The sequence below is a fragment of the Lycorma delicatula genome, chromosome 1 (genome assembly GCF_047948215.1).
Source record: "Lycorma delicatula isolate Av1 chromosome 1, ASM4794821v1, whole genome shotgun sequence".
Lineage (NCBI taxonomy): Eukaryota > Metazoa > Arthropoda > Insecta > Hemiptera > Fulgoridae > Lycorma > Lycorma delicatula.
In genome coordinates, this window is record NC_134455.1 from 234,899,664 (window position 1) to 234,918,900 (window position 19,237).

The 19,237-nt window shown below is 38.0% G+C and overlaps 1 protein-coding gene across 1 annotated transcript in view; it reads right to left on the reverse strand.

Moving 5' to 3' along the window:
• Positions 1 to 19,237, reverse strand: part of LOC142329654 (lachesin-like) — a 415,510-nt gene that overhangs the window by 182,281 nt on the left and 213,992 nt on the right. Inside the window, exon 3 of the mRNA XM_075374331.1 lies at positions 8,438 to 8,559. Coding sequence (XP_075230446.1) covers positions 8,438 to 8,559 — 122 coding nt within the window. The remainder of the gene's footprint in view (positions 1 to 8,437; positions 8,560 to 19,237) is intronic.

Genomic DNA, 19,237 nt, shown 5'->3' on the forward strand with positions numbered 1-19,237 from the left:
ATATTAATCAGCCAAAATTCTGCAACGGCACGTGACTTGCAGTTAAGAAATTGATGAATAACGTAGTGGAAGCAACGATTTTAGCGGGGCCTTTCAAAGATGAAGATGTCCTCATTCCTGGAATACCCATGATCCCGACCGATACACCATTTCAATTTAAAAGATTGCAATTCCCAATTCAATTGGCATTTGCAATCACAATCAATAAAGCTCAAGGTCAATCTTTAGAATTGTGTGGTTTAGATTTAGATGCGGGTTGCTTTTCACATGGACAACTGTATGTTGCCTGTTCCCGAGTCGGCAAACCAGATAGCCTTTATATCTACGCAGACAGTGGAAAAACAAAAAAATATTGTATATCCACAAGTATTGCAAAATTAAACTTCTATGAAACGTATGCTTTGTTTTGTTTCTCATTTCTCATCCATGCAACCACAATGGGCCACAGCGAAGCGTGGCGGGTAGAGGTAGTATATATATATATATATATATATATATATATATATATAATTGATCAAATAATTCAAACTTATTTTATTGCCTACATCTACAATGACTTCAGTAACACTAATAACTAAATTGTATTAGATATTTTGATCAAGCTTTTGTAACTCTAATTTTCGGCAACTATTTTTTTTGTAATGCGTGATGTGCTGTTAACTTAGTGCAGGTAACTTTAACTTAGATTAGGTGAGGTTGATCATCACCTATCGCAGTTTTTTACAGGACATGGTTCCTTCAATAACTACCTGTACAAAATAGGCAAGAGAGGAGAGCCAATTTGCAACTACCGCAACGAGATAGATGATGCTGAGCACACCTTTTTTGAGTGCAATAGGTGGGACACACTTAGACATAGTAAGGCACTCACAGGTATAACTCCAGAGACAACAATAGACTACATGCTAAGAAGCGAGTCAAACTGGAATAATTTTGCTAGTTTTGTTATAGAAGTTGTTCTACAGAAATACTCCGATGAGAGAAGACAAGGTGTTGGCTAGAATAGGACTGGGTGGACAGCCTTGCTGGTGAGGTCCAGCATGCTGCGGTGTGTTGGCACTGATGAGCTACCAAGGACTCCACGGGTAACAGTCAGGCAATAGCAGACTGAATACTGAAGGGACCCGGCGCTGCGTCGCGGCGAACTGGGTCTGGCGTGGTGTAATAATGTGGTGTATTAATATTGCCCTTTTGGGTCCCCAAAGGGGCAATATTGATAAAGAACTCTCAAAAAGAGCTAACCGGTAGGCCGACCTGCTTTGCCGGTATATAGCCGGTAGGTGGGGAGGCCTATTTGAGTTTAAAGACACTCCCTTGGGCGGCGTTATACCAACAAGCCGGTCCGGCCCAGGGGAGCTGAGAGGAAAAAAAAAAAAAGGTAACTTTAATTTACATCTCACGTGTACGGATATAGCTGCATGTAGTTTAACACAAAAGTCTTCAATAATTATCTATATTTATGTATACCAAGTTAACTTTATCGTACTATGTAATACGCATTGATTAATGTAGTTGGAGAAATTTTACTGGTTTTTTATTATGTTGGTTATTAAGATTTGATAAACGATAAGATAAAGATTAACGATAAGATTAAGATTTGGTTGGTTTTTTATTTTGAACTACTTTTTTTATGGTTTCATCAGTGGCTTTAAAAAATATGTTTTACTAGTCAAAAAATATTTCATTGTTTTGTTTTTGTCATTGACTTTAAGTCTATTTCATGCAATTTATCACGATTTGTATTCGTTTAAATAACCTTCGGTCTTTGTACTTATATTATAAACAGGATGATTCAGTAAGTTTTTTGTTCTGCTATTTATCTACCTTTCGTTGAATTAAGGTATACTGTTTTATAATCTTGTATCTCTTTTTCTTAAAATGACATTATATGTTTGATTTGGATGTTGCTTTTTACGTGCAGTATTTTTTTTCTGATTTTTCAACTTATTTTGGATAGAGCAATTTCTGTAACGAAAATGTTAAAGCCGGTTTAATTATTAAAATTTAAAAAAAATGTAAATCGCGTACTCACTTAAGCATAATCTCTATAATGTGTAATATATTTTCTTTGATTATATACTAAATCAATCTGGACGCATTCATATCTTAATTTTAACATGCGATTCAAAAGCAGGAAAATATATTGTCGGATTATAGCCTGAAGCTCCACCGCTTAATGTTTGCTTTTATGCATTTTACAGCTTTCACACATGGTGTATCATGGGATAGGAGAGGTTTGAAAATGAAAAAACTGTCCTAATGGAATTACGATAGACATTTTGGATTATATATTTTCTAAGACGCACTTCATAACATACAATCACAATAACTGAAGGTACTTTTGTGATTTTGTCACTAGTAAAAAAAAGTAAGAAAACATTTTGCTCATTTTCTCTAGAATCATCAAGTTTGATTTTATTATAGTGAAAAAATGATCTTTGAAGGCGTTTCAAATTTTGTTGGAAACTGATTGGATGTAACAATACTCAGGTTTCAGAATTTCTGATTCACGGGAGAATTAAAATTAACTCACAATTAATTACTTATATAACCGAATTAAAATCGGGTTATTGTAAAAATTCGCCTATTTTTGATAGATAAACTTTAAGATTCAGTATACTGAAAAATCAGTATCATTAACTTTCAAACAGTTATATAATATCGAGTGTAAACTTACAATGAATACAGCAAAATTAACTACCGTTTAATTTTGAGTGGCAAGCTTAGATGAATTTACATTAAGACGTTTGGTATAGTGATTAAAATCCTGACACCATGTTGTCATTTCAGAGTTGTTTCTGTCTGCTTAACATTACTAACATCTTTTCACTCTCAAAAGAGATTTGTTGACAGGTTGTCATACAGTAAGTGAAATCTTGTGAAAGTTTACTTTATTCTCTTTCATTCAACATTCTAGAAATATAATTATGCTTCTAATATATATGTTTACTAAAATACCCCTTATTAAACTGATTTATTTCACTTAAAGGTAAAATAAACTACAAATTTGTTTTCTTTTATAATACGATTTTCATTTTACTTTCACTCAAAGTAAAATTAACCGGAATTTTCCAAACGGAAATAATTTCTTTTAAATGATTAATTTTTCAAAGCTTGTGCATGGGAATTTAAAATGGAAATTTGTAGCGTATGAAAAATGCCATGCCTGACCGTGATTCGAACCTGGGATCTCTGGATGAAAGACCGAGACGTAACTTATTTAAATAAAATGTTGCTACTATTTACTAAATAATACTATTCGTTAAATAAAATACTAAAGGAAAATTATTTCACCACACATATCGCCAAATTATTTATCACTTGAAATAATATATCTTCCAAGTTCTTTGAATTTGTGATGAAAGATTTTACTATTTAGAAAATATCTTTACTTAATAAACTAAATACTTCTTTCTATATTACACATATGCATAAATGCATTATTACAACAAATTACGAGTAGATTAACTAAGCATTATAATCTGTTACAATACTACAGTTTTCTTACGTACAGGAAATATTTTCATAATACAGTTATTGTATTTCATAAAACAAATTTTTGCGTATAGAATATTAACAAATGAGTAGCAAGTTTTAATGTAACAATTGCGTAGGAATATGGAGTAAAAGTAACGTATGGAAAATTCATTGCCTGACGAGAGTTTAACTTGGAATCTTTTCCGGATAAAAGACTGCAGTTCTACCACTATTCCATAGAGGTTGGCAACTGGTAATTACTACTTATCTGTAACTACATACTATCAGTGCTACAATTTTACTTAAGTCTGTTATTCATTGTACATTAATTTTATTAATAGAACTGAAAAAATAAGTGAATAGTAATAATAATAATAATAATAATAAAATACTATAATATATAATTCTCTAGTAAGAGATGTATTTACTTTTTAATCTATAAATGTTTTCAGTAAAAAAAAGTATTTTCGTAAAGATTAAGTAGAAACAATTAAATGTGCATTCCACCAAAAACCATCGGTGGAAAGGAGATCTGGTTTAAATTAAGTATAATCTAATTCATTTCTATCTAAAAATAATACTTTGATATAAGAAATCATATTCTTTGTCAACACATTCTTATATGTTTACACAGAAAACTTCATGTAAAACTTTATCACCGTCACTTTAATGTAAGTTATAAGGCGTAATTTTCAACCACCAACAAGACAGAAGAGTTGGACAAACAACTCTTTTGCCTTGTACACTTAAACTTGATGTACGCGGAGTTTCCATACAGAATTATTGCAATTAGAATCATGTGCAGAATTATTGCAATGAATAATTTTCGCAAACTCAACTGACCACCTAGACTGTTTGTTCCTACATAAATATGTCCACAGATTCTTCTATCTGGAGACTACACAATTGTATAAGACTTATTTTTACTGAGAATGGTAGGAAGATTTGACGAATATTATCGTGTGAAATGATAAGAAATGACTGCAGAATATAAATGAAGGAGGAATTTTGTATAAAATAAGTTTAAGGGGTCATGGAAAAGAGATAACTTCCAAAATAATAACGGAAGATTGGTCATCGACTTTATAGAGGCAATTTACGAAATATTTAGTCGACGGCGAAGGGACCGATCTCAAGTTTTCACTTATTGAAATTCCTCTTCATAAAAACATACTACTTCTTGAAATGAAGAACATGAACAATGAAACATTAATGATTTACTTATTCTTTTTTTTCTATTATTCTATTGGTCTCAAGTTGCTTTGGGTTCCGTTTCTCATTTTCTGCATCTCTTGGGAGATCCATTATAAAATAATTGTACTATGTAACTATTTTTTTTTCACAAAAATAATCTTTAAGATACTACTCATTATTCCGGTTTTAATTATTACCATGTGTACAAAGAATACCTGATTTTTGTTTATGTTTTCATGGGAAAAAGTTGAGGTGAACAATAACAGAATGTTAGAAGAAATACATTGTTATCAAGTACTGATATTTAAAATAAAATTAGAGAAAAACTATTTCTACGCTAGACTGTTATGTTTAAACTAGTAGCTACGTAAAGATCTGTGAACTACCATTGAGGAGCCAGCGATGATATTTTTAGTTTTGGATTAAAATACTCAGTTTTTGTTTTGGAAAAAATATTTCTACGGAATGTTGCTCACCTTAGGCATACTATACAATTAACTTAATTTAAAAAAGTAATTAATGTATGTACTTTTTTTTTTTTTTTGAGGATTTTAGGGGCATTGACTACTTTGGTCATTAGCCCCATCACACTTCAAAAAAAAAAAAAAATAATAAAAAAAAGGTTCGTTAATTTATATTTTCATGAAAATAATGTTCAAAATTTCACATTCTTCTAATTTCCAACAAATCACCACCTAAAAATCCAACAAAATTACCAAAAAAACCAACAACAAACAAAACCTAAAAATCCAACAAATTACCGCCTAGGCTTTCCTTTCGGCCATCCTTTCTTGCGTTTTTCCATTCTGCGAACGGCCTCAACTTCCGATGACAGTGTGTCTGAGGCTTCGGACATGGCATCGTCTTCTCTTTCTGATGCCAATGACGTTCGCCGGCTTACATCAGGTGATGAAAGCTTCAATGGTGCTGTGAGCATCGTTGCAATTGAATCTAAACTCGCAAGCGATGCACTTTCGGCGGCTGATGAACTTGATTCAATGTCTAAGGCTGTGCTTGGGCCGGCTGATACAGATGCTCTCACCACAGTTGTTCTCTGAGCTTTTGGAGCCTCTGTACGTACAGTCTTATTATCGTCTGTGTCTGGTGCTTTTTCTGTACTCTTGTCTCAGTATCTTTAGCTTTATGACTCGTCGTCGGAGTGATCTTTTGGTCTTTGTCAGATAAATCAAGACTTTTCTTCGTTACGTCTATTGATGGCGTTATAATAGAAGGTTTTGCTGGTTTCTTAAACTGCGCTGGTACGGGTCTTATGTCAACGACGTCAGTCCGGGAATGAGCCTTCTCATGTTTACTTAGTTGTGTCTGATGAGTCGACTCGATCTTGGAATCAATGATTCTTTCTATCATTGTTGCGAGACTTGGTGCCATCGTATTAAGCAACTGCTCCACGTTGAATTTAGATGTGGGGGGAGCAGCAGCTGCTTCTGCGTATGTAGTCGATGGTCTAGGTGTACGTAGATTGACAATCTTCTTCGCTTCAGGATAGTTAACTTTTTGAAGCGTTTTAACTTCCTGATTGGCTGTTTCTAATTTGTATACGGGCAGTTTCTAGATCGACAGTTGTGGTGCGCTTTACAATTAATGCAGACTGGAGGGTCTTCACATGGTGACCCTCATGTATCTTCATTCCGCATATGCAAATTTCCTGCGCTTCACATCTAGCTGCAGTGTGTCCGAAACGTTGACACTTAAAACATCTCATCGGCTGCGGAATAAATGCCCGTACATCAAGCCGATGGATGCCAGTCCGCACCGTTTCAGGAAGATTTGGCCTATTGAATGTCAAAACATGTGAGGCCGAAGGAAGAATCTCACCATTTCGTCTCATAGTAAGTCTGCGACAATGTGTCACTCCCTGACTAGACATTTCCTACACTATTTCTTCTTCAGTACAGTTAAGAAGATCACGGCAAACAACAACTCCTCTAGATGTATTAAGTGTACTACGCGGTTGGACAGTAATCGCAAATTCACCGATCTTCTTCAACGCCTGGACTTTCTGGCTTTGCATGTCGTTGATAGTTTCGACATGTAATCCATTGAACGTCTTACGGATTTCCTTGACAGGACCACCAGCACAATTAGTAATCTCTCTAGCAATTAAGAATGGACTTACCTTTTGGAAGTTACCATTCTCTTTCGTAATGACCAAAAATCTTGGTATAGGGTTGATATTAATATTGTTTGGGCACTAAGTAACATTCGTAGAAAAAATTAAGTAATCTGCTCGTGTAAACGTAACAATATTAGATTTATTATTATAAATTTAAATTTTAAGGGCCCTAATTTCATTTTATTCTCTATTACTTTATTTATAGTATAAAATTACTTGTTCTAAGATTTAAAAAAAGATTAATCTTCACCACTCTAAAATCAGTAGCATCATTCTCTTTTCATTACATCAGTCAAATATCATTTGACTTTTAATTACATCAAAATAAGTATCAAAAGTCCGCATGAGTTATCAATTTATCAGTATTTTTGTAATCAACATTTCAACATCCTACATGTACTCTCACTGTTCATCCACTGCTTGTTCTTAAAATATTTTACTGATTTCATTCAATCTGATTTATATTGAGATATACATTTATTAATTAACATCCCATTTTTATGCAAAATTCAAATTGTGGGGATAAGTTGTAAGTAGAAAAATTTTACGTTGAGCCTGTGACCACATTGCAGTTGATAATCTACCTCTAAAAGGTATCTTTACATGAAAAATGACGCTATTTAGGTTAATACAGAAGTACCTAATATGTTTAATACTACTTAATAACCTACCTCCGTAAGTAGTAAAATTTCTTCTAAGATGTTCGAAAATTAAGTAATTTTATTTCTCTTTTCTACATTTGTTGAGTACTTTGTTGAATACCTGTTACCTCAAATATGAGATTGATACCATACAATATGAGCATTCGCTCACAAGTAGAATTCCAAACACAGCCACCTGATGTGAAGAGTGGTGGTAGTTCATTACCTATGTTGACCTTCCCATCCAGCAGAATTATAAATCATAGATCATCTAGAAGACAATACACTTCAGTCGCCAACTTCGTTGATTAGGTTGATGGACACCATCTTTAATTATTGAAAACATTTGAAAGTTATCTATTTTTTCTGAAGCTAAATTCTAGTCCTCCTCCCCTCGGTTGCAACGGTCTATCACGGTTTTTACCGTATTACGGAAGCAAACCGCTATACGGTCACATTGCTGCCGTAGCAGGCTCAGTGTTGGCTGTCAGATCCATAAGCGATAGTACATGAGCCACTCTTCTCGTTATTACGGGAAAGCAACACATTGGAGAAAGATGGAAGAATCATTGCATTCGGAGAAACACCATACCTGGTAGCTCATAGCCGACACGTCGCATTTTTTGTAATTAGTTCCCACACTTTTCATTTCATAACAGGTTTTTCTTTCTTTTGCTCACTCCTAAGTTTTTTGAAAAATCAATTTTAAATCAATTATGTGATAAATTCATTTAATTCTAATGTATAGTTATTATTTCATTCTAAATTATATTATGGTTTGAAAATGGATAGATAATATTTTTAGTAACAAAAATCAGAATAATATTTTATTCTGCATACGAGTATGCTCGCTGATTTGGTTTACCATGAATTGAATCTTAAATAAATGTATTTAGTTTCATAATATCAAAATTTACGATGAAGTTAATTATGTCTATAAAATATGTAACGATTGTTTAATGAGATGAACTAACATGATAATATATTTTACCTTATGTTTTCCGAGATGATCTACTGTGCACGAAAGCACTGCTTCTCTACCAACTGGTGTAGTCAAATTTCCAATTGGAATTGAAAACTCTGGTTCTCTGGTCCAGTTACTATCTACTGTACCTAAACAAAAAATCGAACAATAATTTGTTATAATCAAGTATTTGCATTATAAAGGGGGGAGAAAATTAATAATTAAATATTATTATTAATTTATTTATTGTTAATAAATTAACTTTAACTCAGTCATTGCTAATTATCATATTAACAACTGATAGTTTGTTTACATTCGAGTTGTAGTTTTTTTAAGTCGAACCTTTTCGTTTATATCGACGTCGAAATTTTTTAGTGTTTGGACTGAAGAAATTTTTTGTAATGCTTCTCGACATGTTGCATCCTGGGGTGTCGAAGGGTGCGAGCCCACCTCCTGGTGATGATGAGCGTCCCTCACGTGATTGTTTTACATCTGGATTTCGTTCATCTGTGGCGACGAAGGACCATTGCAAGATGAAGGTCTGGTAATGCAGGAAGCTTCCCCTAATAGTAGCGGGACTGATAGCGCTGCAGAGACCTCGGCTGAAGAATATCGGCGTATGGAGGCATCCCATTTGGAGCCTAGACGTAGGGTGAGGAAGTTGGAGATGTTGGCTCGGTGGTAGCTGATGGGTATGGATTCGCCAATTCCAAATACTCTAGAGATAGGGAATGGTGGAGAATTCGAGGATGATATCCCGCCTCCACCAATGAGATCAGATGATAAAATAGATGCAGGAGGTGAGCAGCTGACTTTGAAGCCATCGGGGAAGCGGAGGCTGCGGCTTTCCTTCCCTTGTGCTGAAGAGAAGAAGAAACCAAAAGCTAGTTGTAGGGGCTTCTTGTTCTACAGGGAATATGATTTTGATCAAGAGAGACGCGGGTTGTCACAGATAGCATACAAAATGGCAAAAGGGAGCCAGAAGAAGAGAGGGAACCGATAGCTAGCATAGAAGCTTTCAACGGCGGGCGAGATGTCTAGCTTTGCATATGAAACTTCTACTTAAAGAGGGAGGTGAGTTCACTTACCAAACAAGATGTTCACACAAAAACAGAAATCAAAGAGTGTTCCCTAAGCATGGACAGGCTCGCTCGAATGATTGAGATGTTTAAGGATGTCTTAGATAAGATTGGTGCAGAGACTCAGGAAAAGCAGCCCAGCCGGAAATTATGGAGGAAGATACACAGATGTGTGTGAGATCTGAGTGGGCTGTGCTGCTTCATGATGTGACCATTCAGACCTCTGGTGGGATCTGACTCAGTAAAAAAGATATTTTGCTTTTCTTCACTGGTGACAGATCCTGCGGAAATTGATGAAGCTTCTCAGACGTGTCTACTGGACTTAATGGCGGTTGTGTCAATATTCTCCAGCCCTTCTTCGGGCACCTTGGGTTGGAGAAACTTTCACATCCACTTTCACTTTCTGAAAGGGGTCTACAGGTAGGACAAATGTCTGTCAATAAGTCAAGCACCACTGTTTTATCTGGTGATGCGGTTGAGGTAGGGCGGACAACTTACGTTATTGTCCTTGACTGTGCCAAGGGGGAGGACAGGATGGTTCATAGTTTTATGAAGGCAATCCATGATGTGATTCAAATGAACACCTGATGTTTGACTGCCCTGCTCTTCGGGAGGCAAGAGACCGGACCTCCCTGGAACTTAGAGGTCAAAGGAAAAATGAGCCACTCACAAGTGGCGAGAGCCGCATTGTGGACCGTGGGGTAGTTCCTTGATGCGGTTGCTTTGTTCAACCTACATCAGTAGTTTACTTAAAGGAAATATTCCTACTGCACTGCTGTGGAAAACTAACCTAGAGATATATGGATGACTACCGGCTAATTAAGGCTCCAAGCTTTTTAATATGATGAACAGGTGCTTGCTGGCTTTCAGCGATTTAAGCGTGGCAGCGAATTGTTGTCTGTCTAGACGAAGTAAATTTTAATTGATGGATGTCATTTATATTTTTAGTAGGTGACGGGGTGCGCCTACCCATTTTATTAAATATATGACAAATATGCGGTTGGACACGTAAGGCGGTGGTATATGGCAGCGCGCTTAGTCCGCTCACGCAGTTAGATAATCTCTATTTAGGCACTGGTAGCTAAACTGTTTCGAGGCTCAGTAGCCGTTTGTGGCACAGACATTCGGTCTTATGCTTTAGGGCGACCGAATGGAATGGTGGCGGGAGAAATACAAAATCCGTTATGTGGTGATGGCGGATAGTGGGGTCTGTTTTTGCGGACCTGCTTAACTGGTCGGTAGCTACTTCCGCCGGTTAGTGGAATATTTTGACAGAAGGATTGGCTGTGAATTCCAGGTGTTCCTTGACGACTATGCATCAAGTGAGCAGGTGCAGAAGAGTCTTCCAGAGAAGAGTCCGGTGGGAGCGCTTACAGCGACCATGATCGTGAAAGCGGCGGGGAAGTCCTATGCAAATTTCCTGCAAACAGTCAAGGACAACGTTTCGTCGGGCGAGTCTGGTGTCCTTTCTGCTCGTCAAGGTCCGGGCGAAGACTTTCTCCTTCAAGTACGGGACGAGGAGGACGATGCTGAGTGGCTCTGTAGGGAAATTACAGAGAGGTATATGTTGTTACCACGGTGTTGGAAGGAAGGGCAGATTGGCGGATCCATGTCCTTATTAAGGATGTGGATGCCTTAAACACAAAAGAAAGTTCATGACAGATCTTCGTCGTGTTACCGTTGACTTTGTTACGGTTGATGTGCTTTCAATGAGACCTACGTACGGGTCCACTCAGGTTGTGACGACCGGGTGTGTTTTGGATGAACGTCCTGCAGAGTAATGGCATGGTCGCTGGAAGAGCGGTGCTTGGGTTGCTGCGAAACGGGGCACTCGGCAAAGCTGTGTCCCTGTGTCAGGACCGGCCAATGTTTTAACTGCGGGGATGTTGGCCTTGTTAAGATAAATTTCCAGAAGGAACTCCGCTGCACTTTCTGCAAAAACTCTGGCCACGCTTTGGGGAGCCGAGGTTGCGGAAATATTCACCGGAAGTGAGGTGTACTCGCTATCAAGCGTAGAATTATGGTGGCTTCGACGCGGGGTAGGTTTTTCCAGGAGGAGTGAAACGCTCCGTCGTCACATCACCGATAAATGTTCGGGGTCTCCTGGCGGATACCATGGGGGGTAATTAGACCGTACTCCCGATGGCCAATCCCTACGGGGGTTTCCCATTAGAGACAAGGTGGGGGAATGTACGACCGTAATCCCGGTGGTGCACCCCCAGGGGGTTTCTTACAAGAGGCAAGGCGTAAAGACCGGATTCCCAATGGGGGATCCTTTCGGGGTTCCCTCAATTGAGACATGGCGAATAATCAAAAGACTAGGTCCCGGCTATCTGGGTGGTTCCTTGAGTTCTGCTGAGGTAATGTTCACCTCAGATGACAACCCCCAGAACTGTAGTTAGCTTAATGAAGAATCGGCTTTAAACAAAGATGAAAGGAAAAACTAAAAAAAAACCCTGTTAATGAGATTGTAATTAATGAAACTACAAAAAGGATTAAAAATGAAAATCAAAAACCCCCTACTAATGAGATTTTCATTTCTAACTGCTAAAATTTAATCTTGAAATGAGTAGAAATTTTGAGTTAGTTGGGAGCTGCAAATAGAACATCTACAAGAAACATGTCTATCTACTAAGTAAATCATCTGCTACCTCATGATTGCTTTATTCTATCTACTATTAGCGATAAATACAGTCGTTAAAGTGATAATTTTTTATTATATGTTTTGTCTAGTAACCTCTATAAATTCATGGTCAACTGTTGTTTTTAGTAACATATATACCCAAAAAACAAGTCAGCTTCTAAGGAAACTGAGGAATATATATATTTTTTTCTTATTATTTAATCCTTTTATCTGGAAAAAAAATATGCTTAGATGTTATTAACTTTTGGCTAATTCTTGTTTTTCTTATAAGAGATTTACAGTTTTGTAGAAGTTTATTCTATTAAATTAGTAATAAATAATAACAAATCTTACTATTTTTTTTTTTTATTTCCGATAATAAATTTATCATGAAGATATAAATCTTAGGTTAAGTTCTGTTACTGACACTTCCTCTGATAATGATATAATAATGTTGGTATGGTTTCCAATAACTTGAAATTATGTAGGTGTAAAATACAGTTAATATGAACAAAAGATTTTTTCAAGATATCATGATAATTTATTATTTTACTGTTGATTGTTCATGGTTAAAATTATAATATATATATTATGCGATAGTTTCAGAATGAGTTAATGTTATTCTGTGTATCTATAAATATTTGAATTATTAAGGTTTGTTCATGTTGGGATTGTATGTAGATGTATATTTGTACAGTTGAGTATATGAACCGGAAAAGTATATGATAAGAAAAATTTAAAGAATAAGAGAAAGAGAAGGAATACAAAGTTCTTTTAGTTGAAATTTATTCGATCTTTTTAGGTAAAACATAGCCTTTCGCTTTGGACCGTCGACATCTCGTAGACTTATCTCACATCTAGACACACCCGTCTCTTTACCTCTCATCCCTACTCTATTCGCACCAGCAACATACTTTCTTCTCTCTCTCTCTTATGTATCTGGTCGGCAGTAAATATTTGATAACGTTCTCGAGGTCTGAATAACTTATGTTCTAAGTAATTAACGGCGATGTGCCTAAAACTGTTGAGTGAACTACAGATGGAGTACAAAATCCGATGTTCTTCCTCTCATCTACGTCGCTTCCTCTCACACTCCATTTCTCTCGTTCGTCCTCCATAATATACCTGTTTTTCTCTTTCCAGTTTTCTGTCTTACAAACCTCTTCTACTTTTTGAGATGGGGAAATATGGGAAGGGCTCAAATCAGATGGACCTCCCATCCAGCTTCTTTCCTACTCCCTCCGATGCACTTCCCTCGTTTTAACTTCACCGTCGTACTGCTTCTGTTTCTTCAAGCGGATTATACAGTATCTTATCTTCCAGTCCGTTTGCCCTTATAAACATTTCATTTGACATTTATGAGAAGCCACTCTCAGTAGCTAAAATGGATTATTTAAGATGTTATCGTTTCCTTTTACTCCGAAATAATGCTCCAGCTTTATTTTAATATCTTACCAACTTGGTCCATACTGCTAGAAATATGTATTGCATAAAATTTTATTCAATTCTTCTATAAACCCTTTTTCAAGCCATAATTTAAACTTCATAATATAACGTGAAATAATGTTTTTTTTTTTTGACAAAACAACAGGACAAAAATATGATATAATTTTCAGTTTCTTTTGAAAATTTTTCTGATGCATTCTAATCATACCAATTTCCTGAAAATGTTAAATGAATTCTGGAATATTGATTTTCTTAACGTATTTATTTGTCATCCCGAAATAAATAGTTCCATTATTTCTCTGTTTATTGACACCGAATGTTAGTACAAGTTATTTTTTGCTCAATAACAATTATATTACAATCAGCTCTCCTGCGGAGCCATAAGTAAGTTTCCTGACAAAAGCACGTGATAAGAAGGTTCTTAAGGAACCCCCAAAATAATTAAATTCACAGTAAAAAGTGGCAAGCAAACTTAAAGTCAAATATGAAATTTCAAGCTCAGTCATAAATCACGAACTATTAATTTCAACACCATATTGGCCACAAAACAAACATTAATAACAAATAAAAAAGAAAAAGAAAGAGAAGTAACAATAAATTATATATAACACCAGTAAACTTGACGGTGTTAGATTCCAAACTGTTAAGCAGACCCTAAGTCGAGTACATGGGCTCGTTTCAACCGTCGGAAGTCTCTGCTGTTATCGATTAATTGCAGAGTGTTATCAATTAATTATAGATTAATTGCTGAGTGGTTTACATGATTCTCAAGCCTCTGCAGGTATTTGACATTGCGCTGTCGTGCAATCTCACGAACCCATGGGAGCTCCAGATAATCCTGAATCTCATCATTCCGCGTGAACCACGGAGCTTTGGCAATTGCCCTCGCTACTTTGTTCTGAAATCGTTGTATAATTTCCCCATTACTAGTACTAACCGTTCCCCACAATTCTACACCGTACGTCCAGATTGGGCGCAGAATAGCCTTGCAAATTTAGATCTTGCTGGGTAACGTGAGGCCTGAGTTCCTCCGTAGCAGCCAATGAAGTTCCCTGTACCTTGCGTTTAGCTGTTTCCTCTTCATCCTCACGTGACACTTCCAGGTCAAATGCCGATACACGTGAAGTCCCAGATACTGCACAGTCGCCGTTTGCGGGATGAAAACAACATCGAAGTACACACCGGGACCGTCACCTCTCCGCATGACAAATGTGACGTGCCCAAACTTACTTTGATTAACCTTAATCCTCCACTTTTTTTTCCACACTATTAGCTCACACGATCCTGTGGCATTTGTAGGGTCTGGGAGGCTAGGCCAGGATTTTCGTTAACGGCCAGAATAGCAGTGTCATCAGCAAACGTGGCGACGATGCAATCATAAAGGACCGGAATGTCAATATTGAATATGGAATATAACACAGAGCCCAGCACAGAGCCCTGAGGGACACCCAATCCAATTTCAAAGAACCTTGAAAACTCGTCATTACATTTCACCTGAGCAAAACGCCCCTCAAGATAATTCCACAAGACAAGGAATTATGGTTGAGGAAGTTGTTGCTTTAACTTGTAGAGTAAGTCAGGTATCCATACCTTATCAAAGGCCTGTTGGATGTCTAAGAACGCCACCAAGCAGAATATTTGCTCCTTCAGACACCTGCTGATGACTCTATGGGGTTGTTCGATTGTGGAATCGAACAATCCACACCTGAACCCAAACTGATGGTCCGGAATTATCCCCCTACTCTCCAACACTGGCCTAAGCCTATGCAGTAGTAGCTTCTCAAACAATTTAGATAAGAACGGTAACAGGCTAATTGGTCTGTAAGAAGAAACTTCCTGTGCAGGCTTCCCTGACTTCAAAATCATCGCCACCTGCCACACCTTCCATTCCGCTGGGACGTAAGACGTCCTCAGAACAGCGTTAAACAAATTCCTGATGCACTTGATGCCGTTAAGGGGTAGCATGACAACCATTTTGTGGGTCACTAAGTCAAAGCCTGTGGCCTTCCTTAATCGCCTTCCTTGGTTGACTAATTTCAGTATCTCTTTTGCAGAGATCGGTTTAATCGGGAAGCTGACTGGCATCGAGATCTTAAGGAAGTCGTTAACATCCACATCACCGCGACCCTCTGCATCGTGTGGTCGGAACGTTACCAATAGATGTGAAGCAAATAGATCGGCCTTTTCCCTGTCAGTCCTCGCCCATGATCCAGTACGCCTCTGCAGGGCGGGGAGCGTTCCTGATGATCGTTGCAGTCCCTTTATAGCCTTCCATAAGGAGCTTCCGATCCCATTCAGGTAAGAAAGATTTCCTATGTACTCCTTGAATGTCTCGTCCCTGATAGTCCTCAACAACCTCCTCAACCTCCGCGCCGTCCTATTAAGAAGACGCCAATTCCGCTGACGACGCCGTTTCGAGACAATTAGTTCTGTCACTTCCCTTGGATAGGTATTGTCTCTGGCTGAGTGCAAATCAACAGGTGTAGACCGCCATGCTCCTTCCTGCATCACCGACGTCAAAAAGTACGTCGCGTAATCAAAATCTCCAGGGGTATCGAGTGGAAACGGGTCAGTCAGTTTCTCTTCGATCCAATCCTGGTAAGAAACCCAATCCGTTCGTCCCGTGGAATAGGCCTCTCTTTCCTCCATAGCACCGTCGTGCTCAGTGTATGTAGAACGGGGAGTGGTCTGACGATGAATCGTAGTTGTTCTCCACCAGAGTGTATGCGGATGATATACCCGAGGTAACAAAAAGTCAAGCAAATTCGGGATCTTCGTCAGGTCCGTAGGCCAGTATCTCGGCTGTAATCCCGATACCACGTCCAGGTGCAGATATTGAACACATCTCTTCAGCGATCTACCTCTGCTGGTAGTCAACCGGGAACCCCAAAATGAGTCTTTCGCGTTCCAGTCTCTTCCGGCAATAAATCTAGAACTCAGAGTCGCAAAGAAATCAGAAAACAACTCATCAGTAACAGTAGGCCGTGGAGGGCAGTACACAGCAGACAGACTAATAGGCCCGAACCAGTTTGTAACTTCAACCGTGGTTGCCTGAACCTGGTTAATGCAGAAGCCCGAAAGTTGATGATGCCGCAGAGAACTCCGAATGAGAATCGTGGTTCCGCCATGGGCCCACCCATCTGGGTGATTTGTCACATACACAGAGTAACTGTGAAACCTGAGGTAGTTCCGGTCAGTAAAGTGTTTCCGATATCAAAATGACGTCCAGGGAATCTGAAACTTCCATAACAACTAGCTCCTAACGCCTAGAAAGTAGGCCGTTAATGTTCCATGCTGCGATTCGTAGAAAAACAGATTTTGGAGAGCACCTAGGAGAGTAATACTATCAGACTCCCAATCTGTTAAACCAGGAAGTCTATAGCCTGTCCAGCTTGTCCACACTGCCCTCACACAGCTGGCGCTCATCTGCCGCAGCATACGTTTTATGGAGAGATTCAGGCTCCGCGTTGACTATCCTCGGCACCCCTCGACCCAACGAAGGAAATTTCTTATCATCAAGCGCCGGACCGGCCACCTTGCGACTAGCGGGTTCGATTCTCGGAGCAAGTTGCGAGTTCCAATTCCCCTTTCGCCTACGCTTCCTCTCCAATATCTCTTGATATACTCTACAGCCTAGACAATTTGCCGGATGGTCGGACTGACACAAGGCACAGATTGCAGGAATGCTCCTGTCTTTTCTGGGACAGTCAGCAGTCCGATGGCCCTCCCCACATTTCACGCAGCGGAAAGGCCTCATATAATTGTTCTTAGTGTGCCCATAGTAATGACACCTCATGCATTGCACGAGGCCTGTAGGCTTCCGTGGCGTCTCGAATGACACCCTGCAATTGGCAATGTACTCCAATTCAAAAATGGTCTTATTGTTCTCCTGTGGCTCCTGGTTCACGAAGAAAGTCGATGTGGGCTCCTTAGTTATCTTGTGGCGTGCATTTATCAAGTCCTTCACCCGATGCTCATGGCCTTCGATTTCGTCCTTTATCATCTCCAGTGGAATAGAGTGGTGCAAGTTTCTGATTACAACACGAATGGCTCGTTGATCCATCCTTGTATAAGTATGACCTATCAGTCCGTGCTCTCGAGCAACATGTATAATCTTCTTGTACGCCTCGATGTCCCTAGAGATTATTCTCAGCTGCTTACCTCCAACCAGTCGAATGCTGAAATGACTCTTGCACACAGCCGCTTCCAGCAGTTCATACAAATTCAGCTCGTCGTTTATTCCGTAAAGCACAATCGGAGGAGGCTTGACTGGCTCAGGTTGTTTCAAAACTTCCGTATCCTATAGTGGAAGGCCACTAAACTTATTCGATAGTGGTATGTCGCCATTGCTAGGACTACGATTCACTGTTTTCCTCCTTGGCACAGGTATCGTCCTCCACTGACTAGTAGTAGGCTGGGACTCCATGGTTAAACTCTCGTTATCACTCGACGCACCTGACAGATTGTTTGCCAAGTCGTCTCTTATAAGCTTCCTGCGCGCAGCCCTCCTCGAGTCCCTATCCAACGACGGTAGCGGACCAAGTTTCCTGGACGGTACACGACAACCTACAATATCAGCTGACCACTCGTCTTCCATATGTGCCGAAGGTGAACTGCTGATCCATATGTAAGAACTAAGCGAACATAAGCACAAACGAAACTAGAAACCATAAAAACAAAGAAACAAGCAAAAAGTAAACAAAACAGTATGACATGCAATGAACACTCCTTAGCAACGGAGCGGCGGAACGAATGATCCTCTAAGATATTAGGAAAGAAAAAGATATAATAAAACTTACACCTAATGATAACTTCCAAAACACAACCGCAATTATAAAACAGAACGAACATAACAAAATATATCATAAAAACAAATTCTAGGTAAAGAACACAAACATACGACTATCTCAAAGAACAGCTGATATATAATTCGTCAGCACAAATGAAATTTAATTACAGTTGTAGAATTGCCAAATATGTTTCAGTATTTAACTAAGGTTTAATCAATCAGTAGTAATGAAATCATTTAGAAAATTATTACAGCTCATTTATTATCGATAGATTTATTTTCTCCATTTATGAAATAGGTATAGAATTACAAGGTTTGACAGAAATAAAATATATTTTGAAAAACAGTGATCAGGCGTTGAAAAACTTTTTAAGTGAACTAAGAATGTTATAAGATCGATAGTATTGAGTGGTTTATGTTTAACCGAAACCCACGTTTCATATTACCGTTTCAAACAAAGATATTTATTTAATGGTATATTACATTTTAGTTGTACACTGCTTTTATTATAATATTATATACACCATTTTTAAGAGTGTAACGACTTGATTATAAGATTAAAACAAAGTTAACATTATTATAAATAAATTTTAATTTTAATCTACTAATAGGAAAAGGTTCACACCATTTTTCTAATCACAATTTTTGTAGTGTTATAAGAATTTCAATATGTGCAAATCTGTTTAAAAGAAATAAAAAATATTTTTATGAGTGTAAAATAATTATTAGCCCGCCGCGCTGGTCTAATAGTTAACTCATCGTCGTAAATCAGTTGTTTAACAGCACAATATTTGAATTCGAAAGTTCTGAGGTTCAAGTCCTAGTAAACGTTAATTGCTTTAATACGCATCTGAATACTAAACAGTGGATACCGGTGTATTTTGGTGTTG